Source organism: Fundulus heteroclitus, chromosome 11, assembly GCF_011125445.2.
Source record: "Fundulus heteroclitus isolate FHET01 chromosome 11, MU-UCD_Fhet_4.1, whole genome shotgun sequence".
Classification (NCBI taxonomy): Eukaryota; Metazoa; Chordata; class Actinopteri; order Cyprinodontiformes; family Fundulidae; genus Fundulus; species Fundulus heteroclitus.
Genome location: NC_046371.1, coordinates 5,825,098 through 5,841,796, shown reverse-complemented (window position 1 = coordinate 5,841,796; position 16,699 = coordinate 5,825,098). Strand labels below are relative to the sequence as shown.

At 39.6% G+C, this 16,699-nt stretch overlaps 1 protein-coding gene across 3 annotated transcripts in view; it reads left to right on the top strand.

Moving 5' to 3' along the window:
* Positions 1-16,699, top strand: part of gtf2ird1 (GTF2I repeat domain containing 1) — a 49,221-nt gene that overhangs the window by 8,082 nt on the left and 24,440 nt on the right. For all 3 annotated transcript variants that reach the window (XM_036142778.1, XM_036142777.1, XM_036142779.1), the window contains exons 2-7: positions 4,089-4,218; positions 6,623-6,764; positions 9,846-10,022; positions 10,099-10,282; positions 13,114-13,427; positions 14,105-14,200. In XM_036142778.1, the coding sequence (XP_035998671.1) occupies positions 4,093-4,218; positions 6,623-6,764; positions 9,846-10,022; positions 10,099-10,282; positions 13,114-13,427; positions 14,105-14,200 (1,039 nt within the window). In that variant the 5' untranslated portion in view covers positions 4,089-4,092. The remainder of the gene's footprint in view (positions 1-4,088; positions 4,219-6,622; positions 6,765-9,845; positions 10,023-10,098; positions 10,283-13,113; positions 13,428-14,104; positions 14,201-16,699) is intronic.

Below are 16,699 nucleotides of genomic sequence, written 5' to 3'. Positions count from 1 at the left end.
GCTGTATGTCGCTCCGCCTAGCTCCACTCATCCATCTGGGACCTCTCCATAGGAATTGCCTTTATTGAAGGCTGGACTTATCAAAAATCCTTGCATATGATTGGATAAGCCACTTGTCTGTCATCTTTATCGACGTGCTATTTCAACCAGTCACACCGAAGCTAACCCGTGACGCTGATGAGAGCGACGCAGGAAAAAACAAAACTTTTTTCTTTTTTTTTTTAAATGTGTTTGCGGCTCTAGTGGCACGCGTTTTATTGACAGTGAGCTGACAGGAAGATTGGGGGGGGGGGGGAGACAGGCGGCAAAGCGACGCGGGTCGGAGTCGATCCCGGGCCGACCGCATTGAGGACTAAAGGCCTTCTAACATGGTTCGTGCTAACCACTAACCGCTCCGCCACGGGCGCGCCCCGGAAAACAAAACTTGCCAAATCCGGTCGGGAGAAGGGCGAAAACATGGTTTCCACCAACAAAAGCCTTCAGAGGCGTTCTCTGATGTTCTTTTAATGAAACAATATTAGGTAGATTGGACAACACGGAAGAAATAGCAGCATCAATGTTAACGCTTGCTTCCTCCATGCGAGCCGCCATTGCTGTCTGAATCAAAACAGTCTCACGTCACACCTATGAAACTCCAGCCCTGCGTCCTGATTGGCTGGACAATAAAATTGGTTGGAGAAATCACTCTCTATGGGAGATGTCCCAGATGGATGTGAGTGAAGCTAGGCGGAGCAAAATCCATATGGCTAGGGTCAGGTTAGGAAATATTTGCCGGCTCCCAACAAAGCACCCGAGTTCCAGCGTCCCCGATCCGAACTGGTTTGAGAACGAGAGTTGTGGCGATGGGAAAGGCCGAGGTAATGGAGCCGGAGAGTGGGATGTCCGGACCTTATAACCGTGACCAGAAATATTACATCTTTTGGCCCAAAAACATCTCCGTCATTGTTAAATACCTCCACCAATAAACACGTTTTGCGCGGTGCCGCCACCGCCGTCAGCCTACGGTTTCAGGAAGGTTGCCTCCTGGTGGCGCTCTTGCAGCTTACGCAGGACTTTAAAAATGCAGAAGAAAGAATCGTGAAGCTCCGTCGTCTTTTGCGTGAATTGTTTTATAGATTATCAGCTTGTTTCTAATGTGTTTTTTTTTTCTTCTTCTGTTGCCTTTAATGAAACATAACCGTAACCCTCAGCAAAGACAAACTGAATCCTCGTCTGAACCATCGGGGGACGACCGTCTCTGGATGAAACCTTAGTGAAGAATATTTACTCGTCTACCAGCAGCAGAAAGCTGCGGTTGCAGTCGATGAAACGCGACCGTCCTCCCGCCCTGAACGCTTCCAGCTGCGGTTTCCTGTTGCAGGGCATCATCCAGCGCCTGGGCTTTGCTCGTCCCCGCCGCCGCTCTCCTCCTAACGGCCCCCCTTCTGCCTTTCCAGATACGAGAGGAAAGCAGGCCATCTATTTTTGAGGCCGTAATCGCGTTGGAGGGAGGGAGGGGGAGCGGGTGTAACGTTTGCTGTGGCCTGAGGGGAGGCAGATTTAGATGGACTTGGCACGCTCGGCCTGGTGTGCAGCTGAATCCCACCACGCCCACCCTCTCTGTCCTCGCCTCCATTGAGTCGGCGCTCTGGGTTTGCCAGAGGCTGGTATAATGGTTCCCAGTGTCTGGAGAGATTAAAGGCCAGAGCTGCATTGTTCAAATGCCCCGAGATTAGTTTCCAGGGAGACGGGTTTCAGAGCCGAGCCTTTTTCTTTTTTTATTTATTTAAATACGCTTCATGACCGTTTGCCCCCTTTCTGCTTTTATTTGGATGGCTCAACTTGGAGATTTCTTTATGAAATTCACGTTTCTGCCTCAACTTGAACTGCGGTTGAACTTGAGACGGAAACTTGAAAGAGTCGGCCTGTCCACCGTAAGTCAATATTTCTTCCCGCACCATCTGTCAAGAAGAGAAAATCCAGCGTAAAGGTATAATATGACATCCTGTGAGCGCTCTAATCACCTTTAACTGACAGCGGCAGCTTTTTTTTTTGATGGATTCGCCTTTTAGATATTCCAGAAATATGACTCCAGGGATGCAGGCGTCTGTCAAACGGACGGATGGATGGATTACGGTGATTTTTTCTTTTTTTTTACATTTGCCATTATAGGTGGTGAGGGGGTGGATCTGCTCAGACAAGTGCAATGTGGCGCAGTCATAAAGATGAAACGCGAGAGGATGTTTCACAGAAGGACATTAGAACGGAGATGGAGATCGTATAGCTGTGTTACGGCTAATTCAGGAAATGAGGATGCGAGGCGGCCCTTTGTCCGGAGGACGACTGGTGTCTGTGTTTCCTCTCACACCCAATGCGCCGTTGGCTGGAAATAGTTGGACGTCATGTCTGCAAACGGGCATGAAAAAGTATTCCTGCTGTTTATCTGATAAACCAACACATAGTTGTGCATTGTTGTGGAGGGGAAGGGAAATTATCAAGACCCCTTGACTCTGATGCGCATAAATCAGATCTAGAATCAGTTCACAGAATTCATCTTGGGGCTGGACGATAATTCAATAACAATATATATCAATCGATAGATGTATATCGATGATATATAGGATAAAAGTTTTCCTTCCTTGTGCACTCTAGTCATGTTAGTTAATATTCCAAAACGCTCCCGCCTGCGTCCTCACTAAGATTAAGAAAGTAGAGCACATCACCTCAGTTCTGAAGTCCTTCCACTAAGACTAAGAACGTAGAGAACATGAACCCGGTTCTAAAGTCCTTCCATGGCTCCCTGGATCTCAGAGAATAGACTTTAAAATCCTTCTGTTAGTCTATAAATCCCTGAATTAGCACCTAAATACATCACAGACTTGTTATCAGGGCATCAACCCTCCAGACCACTCAGGTCTTCTGGCTCCAGCCTGCTCTGCAGAACCAGAACCAGAACCAGACATGGAGAAGCAGCATTTAGTTCCTATGCTCCACTGATCTGGAACAAACTTCCAGAAAATTGTAAAGGTGCGGAAAGCCTGAGTTCCTTTAAATCAAGATTAAAAACACATTTGTTTAGGGTTGCCTTCAACTGTTCTAGTTAACTGAATCACCACTTCTTTGTTCTAATTTCTATCTACATTTTATTCCTACTTGCTTTTATTCTGTTTTATTTTGCTATATTTTAATCATGTTAAGCACTTTGCATTGTCTTTGTACTGAATTGTGCTATATAAATAAATTTGCCTTGCCTTGCCTTGCCTACATCCTCCCAACCAATCACAACGCAGACCCAGGAAGCTCCGCCCCCTTCGAAGAGTTCAGAGAGCACGTGTTATTTCTTTTCTTTCTTTTTTTTCAACCAAAATGTTGGTTGAATAAAAAGGTAGAGTTTGAAGTCAGTGTTTGTGTCTGAATCTAAAAATAGGTTGTTAAGCAACAGCATAAAATGACCAGGGCTGCATTTAAAATGTACGTTTTGAATTTGTTGATAATTATCAACATCTATCAATATAGTTGATATCTAATTCAGCTTCAGTCTATCAGCAACCTGGTTGGGGGTTAAAGCTGCAAACTTACCCAGAAATGCCTCACCACCTCATCTGTCTCTGGAGGAGCTGGTGAGAGCGCTAGCTCAGGTGGGAGAACCTGTCAGCAGGACAAATATTGTTTGTTCGGCCCATAAATCTGGCCTTTATGCAAGAGTGAGAAAACAATTAGAAGTTTGATTTCCAGTTTGACCCAAATCATGAAGAAAAAGGTGCTCTGGTCAGAAGGTAATGTAACTTTTTTGGGGGCTAGGTGTACAATACTCTCAACACGCCACCCCTCCTAGTGAAGCGTGGTGGTGGCAGCGTCATGCTGCAGGGACATCTTTCTTTATACCTTGACTTTTCCTTAAGGAAACACTACTTTGTGCCGGTCTATCAGGAAAAAAAACCCACATTAAAGCGGTTCTAATGTGATTTTAAAATGATGTAAAATTAGTTTTGAGAGGCGCCGCCCTGAACGCGGAGCAGACGTTCACATCAACGCGTCTTTTAATGCCAAACACGCAGCCGCGTCGTTGTCCGCCTCCTTTTAACGTGTGTTTCGCCTGCTCTCTGCAGAGGAATGGCTCAGATGAGGAAGCTGGCGTGCGACGGCGTCAGGACGAGCTCCCGCGGCGAGCCCCAGGTCCCGCTGGTGTCCGCCAGACAGGAGATCCTCACCAGCCTGGTGTCGGCCCTCGATTCAGTGGTACGCTCATGATGCCAACGCAGGGAGATCTACCCAGAAACAAATTCATCTTTTACATGTTTCAAAGTCTCTAATCCTCCCTTCTTTCTTTTTTTATTCTTTTTTTTACTTCCAATGAGCCAGATTTCTAGTTATCTTACATATCTGTTACAACCTTTGCCTGACAACGTTGCAGTTTCACTTTCTACCCTAGTAGAAGCTAAAAACAGTGAAATTTACCTAGTAGGCGGTATGATTTCGAAGCGTGTGTCTAAATACGCCCTGTTTAGAAAGGTTGACCTGACAGAAACAACTTAATGAGCAGAAATAAACTAACGAACTCAAGGGATAAAATAAAGTGACAACAAGAGGGAAATAAAGAAAATGGAAACCTAAAAACTAGGGGTGCCCAATATATCAGCATTAACACCAGTATCGGCCAATGTTGGTAATTATTTTAACATATCGGTATCGGTCCGATATTTACAACTGTGCCGATGTTTATTTCCATCTAACCTCTGTCAGTGTGTCAGGAGGAATTGGTGATGCGTTGTTGTGTTTTTATTTTGGCCATGTAATGCATTGCAGCCAGTAATGTGCTTTTTTTAAAATGAAGCAGAGATGCAGCGTCAGCAGTGTGGTCGTTTTTCACGGTGTCGAAAGAAGACATGCGAACAATGAGGGACAATAAAGATTCTTGATCCTTAAAAAAAAAAATGGCGTGCGAGTCTAGACTGTAACCCACGATTAAAAAATTCAGTTAGGATAGTTTTCAGTCGATCCAAAATTGAGCAAAATTTAATCATCCCAGAAAGATAACTGTGTGTATATGTATACAGGGTCCGAAATTAGCACTCTCACTGCAAAAACAGAACTAAAAATACGTAAAATCTTCTTAAAATTTGTGTTTTTGTCCTTGATTTGAGCAGGTAAATAAGATTATTTGCCAATAGTGTAAGATTTTTGGACTTAAAACAGGAACAATTCATCTCCATCATCTTATTTCAAGTGAAGTATATCTAATTATCTTATTTTAGGAGACAAAATAGTTATTCCATTGGTAGATGATCTTATTTACATGCTCAAATCAAGCATAAATACGCAAACTTTAAGAATATTTTACTTATTTTTAGATCCGTTTTTGCAGTGCTCCAGACGCCAAAGGCGAGTAAATTTGAGAGGGCTAGCCGCCACGTGGCGATTTAAATGTTTGCACCAAATAAATCGTGTTATTCAGTTATCATTTGGACAGATGCTTCTTTATGTTCCTCTGCTTTCAGCTCATATAACAAGCGCACACATACACTGCAAAAAGGGAACTAAAAGTAAGTAAAATGTTCTTGAAATTTGTTTATTTTTCCTTGATTTGAGCAAGTAAATAAGATTATTTGCCAATGGAATAAGATTTCTTGCACTTGAAATAAGAACAGTTCATCTCCATCATCTTATTTCAAGTGCAGGATATCTAATTATCTTATTTTAGGGTTAAAAATACTAATTCCATTGGCAAATTGTCTTATTTAGCTGCTCACATAAAGGGAAAAAAAGAAACATTTCAAAAAGATTTTACTTACATTTAGTTCCTTTTTGCAGTGTAAACAAATACTCGCACATGTGACTTGAGAACGACAGCAGCTACGTCCTGTCCGTTTGCTAGCAGCTAGCGTTTAGCTCAGGCTAGTTACGTAGCGCGGGATTATGCACTGCAAAAAGGGAAGTAAAAGTAAGTCAAATTTTCTTGAAATTAATGTATTTTTCCTTGATTTAAGCAGGTAAATAAGATTATTTGCCAATGGAGTGAGTATTTTTACCCCTACAATAAGATAACTAGATATCCTGCCCTTGAAATAGGATGATAGAGATGAAATGTTCCTATTTTAAGTGCAAAAAATCTTATTCCATTGGCAAATAGTCTTATTTACCTGCTTAAATCATGAAAAAATACATTAATTTCAAGAAAATTTGACTTTTAGTTCCCTTTTTGCAGTGTGTGGCTATATTTAGCAGTGGTCAGTCAGAATTAATATTTTGGCCTGTAAAAATATGCTTGGCCAGTTGATTCTTACAGCTACCGGCCACCTTGGTGAATCGGGAAGTTAATTTCGGTATATATATGTCGGTTATCGGACATAACAGCAATAATAATATCGGATATCGGTATTGGCCCAAAATTTTCATATCGGTGCATCGCTACCAAAAACTCCAACCCCAAAAGTCACGACGCTCTGTGGTTTTCAAGGTGGCCAGCTACTGTTATGCTGCGCTGGTGCCGTCATGGTCTACGACGTCAGTAGAAAGGTAACGAAACTTAGAGGCCCGTTCTAAAGCCCCCTTTAAAGTCTGGCTCGTTGGAGGTGAAAGACGAAGCAATGCGGTGTGACTGAACCGTCTCTGTCTCTGGATCCTGTCTGTCCTGGTGTTGCAGTGCCTGGCGATGTCCAAGCTCAACGCAGAGGTGGCGTGCGTCACCGTGCACGAAGACAGCGTGATCGCAGTCGGGACCGAGAAGGGCAGGGTGTTCCTCAACTCCAGGAGGGAAATCCAGACGGACTTCTACAAGTTTTGCCGTGAGCGTTCGCCTGAGCCTCGTACGGTTTTGTGATCAGAGAAGCTTCAGCCAAAAGCTCGGGTATCTGCAGCTGTTTGCGGTTCAGCTCGGCGTCAGATTACCTCCAGGCAACGCCTGTCAGAATCAGAGTCACGTTTCCTCTTTGTCTCGTTAAAACCGGACACCGTAACTGCAGGTTGATGCATTTTGCAGTTTACACATCTGGACCAGATGTAAGGAGACTTATTCTGGTAGAAATTACTTTAATAATAATTTGTTTGTTCCTATATGTGTCCCTTTTTGTTTCATCCTCTTTTCTAAATACAGTTAGGGCTGCAGCCAAACTATCTTACAGCTGCTGCGCCGTGACAGCAGTCCTCACCCGTTTGACGTCAATCCATCGGCTTGTTTTCTACTTTTGTGTCGTGCTGCAGGATAAAAGTCAACCTGTTTTAGGCTTTAGGTGTGGGTAGGTTTTAACCAACCACCTGGTGATACGCACAGTTCAAGTTTATCAGTGTTCATAAACTCATAAACGAGCTCTTAACCTTTCCGTTGGACGTATCCGCTGCACATTTAAAGAAGAACCAGGAGGTTTCCGCATATTTATCAGGATTTCAATTTATTTCAAATGTATTGACTCTTTGATTAATATTTATTGGAAGATCCTGCAAGAGCTTATCACTAATGGAGTAAAAGAATGAATATTTTATGTAAAATCTACCTGCTTACGATTAATTAACCAACTAACACATATAAGGGCTAAAAACTAAACTATGGTACACTGCAAAAATAGAACTAAAAAATAAGAAAAATTTTCAAATGAAAGTATTTTTCCTTGATTTGAGGAGGTAAATAACACTATTTGCCAATGGAATAAGATTTTTTCACTTAGAACTGGAACAATTCATCTCCATCATCTCATTTCAAGTGCAGTATATCTAATAATCCTATTTTAGGGGTAAAAATACTCATTCCATTGGCAAATAATCTTATTTACCTGCTCAAATCAAGGTCAAATACACTCACTTCAAGACAATTTTACTTATTTTTCCTTCTCTTTTTGCAGTGTAGTTCTATTCTACAAACTAGAATTTTTTGTGACTAGGGAGTAATTGCTTAAAATACGAATTAAACGATTAAAATCTAAGAGTCACAAAGAGCTTAAAAGGTTCTCTTGAAATAAAAATAAAATATTTTTTCTATTTTTTTTTTTTTTTTTAGACTCTCAGATCCTTTAAAAAAAAGCATTTCAAGCCTTGTTTAGCTCGCTGCTTTAAGGGAGAGGGGAAATTATACAAGGAAGATGAACCCTGCAGGGAAGACCCGCTTTAAAATGGCTACAAAGCGATGTTGAAAAGCAGTTCTTGTAGGTTTTACTTTGAATCTGAGGAAGGAAAACCTTGCCACAAAGGGATAATTGATATTTTATTAAAACGGGGTTCTTCCTTTAAAAGACAACGTGGAAAGCTTCTTCAATTTGATGAAACGGATTCGTTTTCGCTGCCATGCAGGCCAAAATCACCATGTTGAAACTACTCGCAGGCCACACTTTTTTTTTTTTTTTTTCTTCTTACCAAGATTATTTTATTGGGATTTAAAAAAGAGTTTGGACCAGAATTATATTGAAACTATAAAGGCAGTAGTTGGGTTTATGGAGAAAAGGGGGATCTGAAATGTCTTGTAGATCCAGACCACTTGACTTGTTAAAAGAAAGTCACACAGTTCTCAAGTTTCTTAGGGTTGATTGTTTTTCTTTTTTAGAGCAGGGATCCGCAACTTTTTCACTCCAAACAGACATTTATACCCTATTCCAGCTAAATAAAACTCATTTACAGCCACAAATGTTTAATGACCTTTTGAAATAGAAACGCTTTCTTCATAAATACCTGCTGTATGAAAACTGTTAAAAACAGTGGATTTAAATGAAAGAGAAACATAAGGGAAAAAAATACTTAGTTTCCAACCATATAACGTGAACAATAATAAAATTAATAAAATACTATTGGTGCTTTTAGTGTTAAGCTCTTGTGGAAATTCAATATCACATAAAAACTGCTAAAGCTCCCAAAATGTTTGCCGTATTTAGCCAATTTTAGTGAATTGTTCTGTCTAAGCATTTTGAGTAAAAGAGTTTTGAATGTTTTTTGTCCTTTTTTTTTACTGTGAACTTAAAATAAATACAGAAGATGTGGTTAAAGCTGCAGTAGGTAACGTTTGTAACGCGGCTGAATGCGCTAAAAGATCGGCCAACGCATGCACGTATCGGCCGATACCGATACGAGACAAAAAAAAATCGCAAATATCAGCCGAAAATATCGATTATATGGGTCGGCCTCCTAATTTTGGATTGCAATTTGCTGATTTGAAAAGACAAATTAAATATAAGTTAGGACGTAAGACTAGGGCTGGGCGATAAATCGATTTAATCGATTAATTCGAATTTACAATTCTTTAAGATTTCATTTTTGGAAAATCTGGATTTTATTTTGCCAATACACTCATTGGGTTTCCATGAAGAGAACAGCATGTGATGCTGGATATATGTTTAGGCAAAATTATTGTCAAAATATTAAGTGGAAACTTTTTTTTACCATAATACGAGGTACTTTATTTACTTATTGACTTTTTTTTTAACTTAGTTTGAAGTTCACAAGTGCAGTGAAGCCTGTTCTTAGCTCAATGTGTAATACCACTAGCAGCAAATGTTTTGTTATATTTTCATTGTTTATAATGGCACGGCTGCCATCTTGTTTTACAAGCATGTTTCACAGCTTGTTTTTAGTTGCACTTTAAATTCAGGTCAACTCCCTGACGAAATGCTTGACATAAAAAACAAGGTTTTAAAATAATTTCTTTAATTTCTTTTTATGAAACAAAAAGGAGGAAAAAATCGATTAATCGGATTTGGTATGATAAAATCGGAGTTTTATTTTTTAATCCATATCGCCCAGCCCTACGTAAGACAACCCACAGTTATAATAAGATATGCATCCATTTATTAGATTTAAAAGAATACATCAATTAAAAACTCCAAATCACCAATGTGTTTTTTAATTTTTATTGTTAAAATCTCCCGTCTTCCTTCCTCTGACTCCAGGAACGCCCTGTCTGCAGAGTCTGACCACAGCGAATGCCCAAACCAAAGACCAGGAAGGCGACCTCTGCAAAGCCAGTAAAGACGCAGAGCACGGCAAACAGCGAGCCCCGCCGGACCCCCAGTCCAACATCTTTGTCCTGAGGAAGATGGTGGAGGAGGTCTTCACTGTGCTCTACAGTAAGAGGCTTTCTTTGGCGTTTGCTCCCGGTCGTGTTGAACCATGACGCTCACGCCGCCCTCCTGTGACGTACAGGTGAGGCCCTGGGTAAAAGCAGCCTGGTCCCCGTGCCTTATGAGTGGATCCAGAAGGACCCCGGCTGTGTGGTGGCCCACGGTTTGCCCGAGGGCGTCGCCCTGAAGAAGCCCTCGGAGTACGACACCAAGACGCTGATGAGGATCCTGGAGCACAGCCACCGCGTCCACTTCACGGTGAAGAGGTGAGTCTGTGGGGGAGGAAGGGCCGGCTGCTGTTTTAGAAGCTCGTTTCACACGAGGAAAGCAGCTGTCCTCATCAGATTACTCATCTCGGCCTCTAACAGTTTGCAGGAGTGAATAGTCGTGCGTCGCCCGGAGCGGATAGCTGCTTTGGCAGTCAGAGCCTCAGCACTGCAAAAACAGAACTAAAAATAAGTAATTTTTTCTTGAAATTAGCGTATTTTTACTTTATTTAAGCAGGTAAATAAGATCATTTGCCAATGGAATAAGATTTTTGCACTTAAAATAGGAACAACTTATCTCCATCAACTTATTTCAAGTGCATTATACCTAATTATCTTATTTTAGGGGTAAAAATACTCTTATCATTGACAGATCATCTTATTTACCTGCTCAAATCAGGGACAAATGCACTAATTTCAAGAAAATTTTTACTTATTTTTAGTTCTGTTTTTGCAGTGAGGGTATTCATCCTGAGTGGACAGGATTTACAGGCTGGAAAACAAATACTCCCACTCATACACTGCAAAAAGGGAACTAAAAGTAAGTGAAATTTTCTTGCAATCAGTGTATTTTTCCTTGATTTGTGGAGCTAAATAAAACAAATTGCCAATGGAATAAGATTTTTGCACTTAAAATAGGAACAATTCATCTCTATTATCTTATTTCAAGTGCAGGATGTCTAATTATCTTATTTTAGGGGTAAAAATACTCATGCCATTGGCAAATGGTCTTATTTAGCTCCTCAAATCAAGGGAAATATACTAATCTCAGGAAATTTTCTACTTACTTTTAGTTTGCAGTGTATTACTGTGTTTTTTTTAAGTCTCCAGGACACATTCAGTAATATTTAATGGGGTTGAAGCATGCAGCTACAAGAGGAGCAGTGATATGTTTCTTTTAGCTGTACAAGAATGCTGTCAAGAATTAGAAACGGTCTCCTAATAGTCAAAGAATTGTTATGGTGACGCAGGTTTGAAAGATGGATCCATGAATTTAAAGGATTATCAGCGGCAGCGGGACTTCTGATCCTGGGGGAGAGGATTTTACCAATCCTGGTCCAGGATGGTGTGATCAGTAACAGAAATGACGCTTTCTGTTTGGTTGTTTTAGCCAAAAATCAAAACAACGGTCTGGATTCAGCCTCCTGCTGAAAATATTTATACGCCTCGAGTTTGTTTTTGTCAAATTACAGCCGCAGACTTCAACTAGTTTTATGGGAGTCTAATGAAATAGAGCAACACAAAGGAGCGTGGAAGCAAAAATTATATTTCGTTTTCAAAATGTTCATAGATGAAAGATTTTCACCTTTATAGTTCCAGCTTGGTCAGATTAGACGGAAAACGTACATTTCTCAGGTTTTACCGCAGGTTCTCAACTAAATTTAGGTCAGGGCTTTGACTAGGACCTTTCTGACACATGAATATGCTTTGAACTAAACTCTTCTGTTGACCAGCTTTCCTGCACAAAGCGTTCAAACCTGGATCAGCTCACATCTCTGTAGAACCAATCCTGGCCCATAAACTAGGGCTGAACAATTAATCGCATTTTCAATATAATCATGATTTGAAAAAACGCAATTTCCAAATCGCAGAGGTCTGCAATTTTTGCCTATGTAACAATTAGAGAATTAGACACGTCCTTTAAGTGTCGGTAAAATGTTTAAAGTGGGTTTGCCTCTACATGGAAGGGAAGACAGTTGCAGCAGTGAGATAATTTTATCACTTGTTTTAGAGTTTATATAATCATATAAAGCATTAAGTACAGGTCAATCAGTTTAATACATAGACTTGCTTGTTGGTTGCACTTTATGTTCAACAAGGATTGATGTCCAATTAAATTAAAACTGTTCTCTTGAATAATATTCTGATCAATAGAAACATTAAAAGTTCATATTTAAAATAGTCCTTGTTTACAAACATCTTTATTTAGAGGCCATTTTTGTTGCTTGTGGTTAATGCGGAGAAAAGTCAAAATTGCAATTTTGGTTGAAATATATTGTAGGCAGAACACAATCATTTCTGTTCTGAGTTTAGATGCTGTAAGTGTTTTAGCAACTAATCCACACGGCGAGGAAACAAATTGATTTGTTGTTTGTATATGTTTAAAAACACATGATAAATTAAATTGGAAAAAGAATCGCATTAAATCGCAATATTAAGAAAAAATATCGCAATTAGATTATTTTCCAAAATTGTTCAGCCCTACCACAAACCCCGAATATGCATAACTTTATGGACTAACGAGGCTTTCTCAATCCTACAGGACTGCTTAGATCGCACCCGTTGGGAAGTGTTTGAGGAGTGTGGCTATATATGGTTTTCTGTTATTTATTGTTAAAGTTTTTGCTCATGATTACAGTAAATTGTTCTATATTTAACCTCGGTGATGAAGGTAAATTATATCGCATCTATGATTCATGTAGGCGCTAAATTTAAACTGTAGTGATCTTAGAAAGTCTTAGTTTACAGAAACTTCATAAAGTCTCATTAAAGTAGACCAAAAGTTTGTAGTTGCAACAGAAGAAAATATGGAGAAGTTGAAGGGCGTGAATATTTTTCTGCACAGGCTTTTCAGCTTTCTGTTATGCGTGGAGTTGGTCTTCACCTCTTCATGCGACGAGATTAGCTGTCACATGCTCAGAAACAGGAAATCCCCAATTTGTGGTGAGCTACCACTGTATAATGAAGTTAAATATCTACGATCTGAAAAACACATGCAGAGGAGCTGCAGCGCAGGGAGCCAAGAACGCAGCCATTAAATACAGGCCAACGTTCTCTGGAGCCGAATTCCCTTCATACCAGTTCTGATTTCTGACTTTTTTTTTGCGCAGGCAACCGGAGGAACTGTCCAGAGAAGCCAAGCCGAGCGCGGAAGTGAACAACAACCCCTCCGCCGCCGCCGCCGTCGTGACGCACAGCAGCCATAGTGCAGCAAAGACGACCAGCCAGGGTGTCACCTCGCCAAACCCAGCCTCCTCCAGCAACTCGGTTCTGTCAAACTTCCTGTACGGCATGCCCATGTCCTCCAAACCGCACCCTGACAGCAAGCTGGACTTCAAACCAGCAACCCTCCTCAACCTGGGCAAGGACAGGCTAGCCGGCTGGACAGAAAAGGGCTCCTCTGGGAAGGAGGGTGCCAACACGGGTCGGTTTGGGGTTCACACTGTGCATTAGTATAGTAGTTATTATTATTATTATTATTATTGTTGTTATTAGTATTATTATTATTATTATTATTAGTATTATTATTATTATGCAACAAATAAATTATGGCTAATGTGTCAGTTTAAATACGTAGCTTCCTTTTTAGTTGGATCTGTTTGACGGTTTTTAACGTTTGTGTTCGAGATTCAGGAAATCGCTCCTCAACACACTGCAAGAACAGAACCAAAAATAAGTAAAAATCTTCTTAAAATTAGTGTATTTGTCCTTGATTTGAGCAGGAAAATAAGATTATCTGCCAATGGAAAGAGTATTTTTACCCCTAAAATAAGATATTTAGATATAATGCACTTCAAAAGTGCATTATATCGAAAGTTGATGGAGATGAGTTCTTCCTATTTTAAGTGCAAAAATCTTATTCTATTGGCAGATCATATTATTTACCTGCTCAAATAAAATACAAATACATTCATTTCAAGAAAATTTCAACTTAGTTTTGCAGTGCAGCCAGTGAAACAGCTTCAGTCCTTTTTAATGGAGCTGTGCACTTTTACAGTTTTAATGAAAGTAATTGAGGAAATGGGAGTTAGAATGCAAAGTTAACATTACTGCCTTAAATTAATGCCGCTAAATCTCTTCATTTGGCCTTTTTGCTTTTAGATGAGCCAACAAGACTACCCGCGGAGCCGGGCCAGAGTCCTCCCGGTGTCCACATCTCAAAGAGGCTGCTCTTCTCCATCGTGCACGAAAAATCAGGTTGGTCTTAATCGATCGCTGAGAAGCGATTGCTTTGTGTCAAGGCCAATGCATCACACACACTGCAAAAAAGGAACTAAAACTAAGTAATTTTTTCTTGAAATTAGTGTATTTATACTTTATTTGAGCAGGTAAATAAAAGAATCTGCCAATGGAATAAGATTTTTGCACTTAAAATAGGAAGAACTCATCGCCATCACCTTTTTTCAAGTGAATTATATCTAATTATCTTATTTTAGGGGTAAAAATACTCATTTCATTGGCAGATAATATTATTTACCTGCTTAAATCAAGGACAAATGCACTAATTTCGAGAAAATATTACTTATTTTTAGTTCTGTTTTTGCAGTGCAAGTTTCTGAATGGCTGTTTCAGGGAAGACCTGCATGATTACATTGGTTATTGTCATTATTTCTGCTGGATTTCCACAACGCGACTTATTCTGAGTTCATCTGAGAAAAATCGTGCTGTGAAATAAAATCACTGCTTCCACGCTTTTTGGTTTCAGTACTTTTTGCAGCGCTCTCTTTTGTCAGTCGGGTCAGTACTTTGTGTTGTCCTGTACGCTTTCATGTGGTTGGAGCAAACAGACGGAGGCAGCTGGGGTCTTTGTCTGTCTCTCCCCTGCTAAAAGAGAACTAAAAGTAAGTAAAATTTGTATATTTTTCTTTGATCTGAGCAGCTAAATAAGACTATTTGCCAATAGAATGGGTATTTTTACCCCTAAAATAAGATAATTAGACATCCAGCACTTGAATTAAGATGAATTGTTTTTATTTTAATTACAAAAATCTTATTTCATTGACAATAGAATGATTTACCTGCTCAAATCAAAGAAAATTACACTATTTTACCTGCGTTTAGTTCCCTTTTTGCAGTGTACTGCTAAAAGGGCCGCTGCTTTAGAGGTTATACAAACACTGCAAAAAGGAGCTAAAAGTAAGTAAATTTTTCTTGAAGTTAGTGTATTTGCCCTTGATTTGAGCAGGTAAATAAGATTATTTGCCAGTGGAATAGGATTTTTACACTTAAAGTAGGAACAATTCATCTACATCATCTTATTGCAGGGTATCTAATTAGTTTATTTGAAGCAAATAATCTTATTTGCCGGCTCAAATCAAGAATAAATACACTAATTTCAAGAAAAATTTACTTACTTTTAGCTCTGTTTTTGCAGTGTTTCTATAACCCCTAAAACAGCGGCCCTCAAACTGGGGTGCGTTGTTGGGCAAAATTGACAAATATTTAACTCCGTCCACTTCATCAAGTAAGGTAAAAGCCAAATAAGATAAAATCAGGAACCATGACAACAGTTACATCGAGAATGAGGATCTAATCTCCACCAAATCTCTAATATTAGGTGTATTTATATAGAGATTTAAAAACATACATAATTCCTGGTGTATTTAACAGCACAAAAGGCTGTTTAAAAATACTATCTGTATGAGGAATCTAAAGGGGTTCTTGTAAATATTTTACCGCTGCTAAGGTTTCCCAGGCCAGGAAAAGTTCGAGAACCCCTAATTTAAAGAGCTTCTGGAGTCCTGGGTCCTCTCTACTGCCCCCTTCTCTTCATCTCACCTGAGAGGCTTTAATTCTGTAGGGATTTCTCTGAGGACAGAAGGCTGAATTTCTGCTTTGGATCATTATCCTGCTGAAGGAACCAAAGACCCATTTTCCACTTCCTGGCAGAGGCCACCAGATTTTTATGTATATTATCCTTTTAGTTTTAACACTTCATGATCTCAAGACAAAGTTCTCAGGGCCTTTGAGAGAAAAACAGGCCCACAGCATCATAGATTCCTTCACCGTACGTTACAGTGCACTGCAAAAACGGACTTAAAAATAAGTAAAATGCTCTTAAAATTTGTGTTTTTGTCTTTCATTTGAGCAGGTAAATTATATTATCTGCCTATAGAATGAGTATTTTGACCCATAAAATAAGACAATTAGACACCCTGCACTTGAAATAAGACGATGGAGATGAGTTGTTCCTATTTTAAGTGCAAAAATCTTATTCCATTGGCAGATGATCTTATTTACCTGCTCAAATCAAGGACAGGTACACTAATTTTAAGAAAATGTTACTTATTTTTAGTTCCGTTTTTGCAGTGTATGCATGAGGCTTCCATCTATTGATGCTTACAGATAGATGCTTACCGTTAGGGAACTAAAAGTAAGTAAATTCTTCTTGAAATGAGCGGGTAAATAAGATTATTTGCCAATGGAATAAGTTTTTTTGCACTTAAAGTAGAAACAATTCATCTCCATCATCCTTTTTCAAGTGGAGAATATCTAATTATCTTATTTTAGGGGTAGAACCACTAATCCCATTGACAAATAGTCTTATTTACCTGCTCAAATCAATGAAAAATTTACTTATTCTTACTTACTTTTAGTTCTCCTTTTTGCAGTGCAGACCAACGCCCTCATCATATTATTGTGCAATGGCAGCAGAGGAAGCTATGTCATCGTATAGCAATGCTCACACGTCGACTT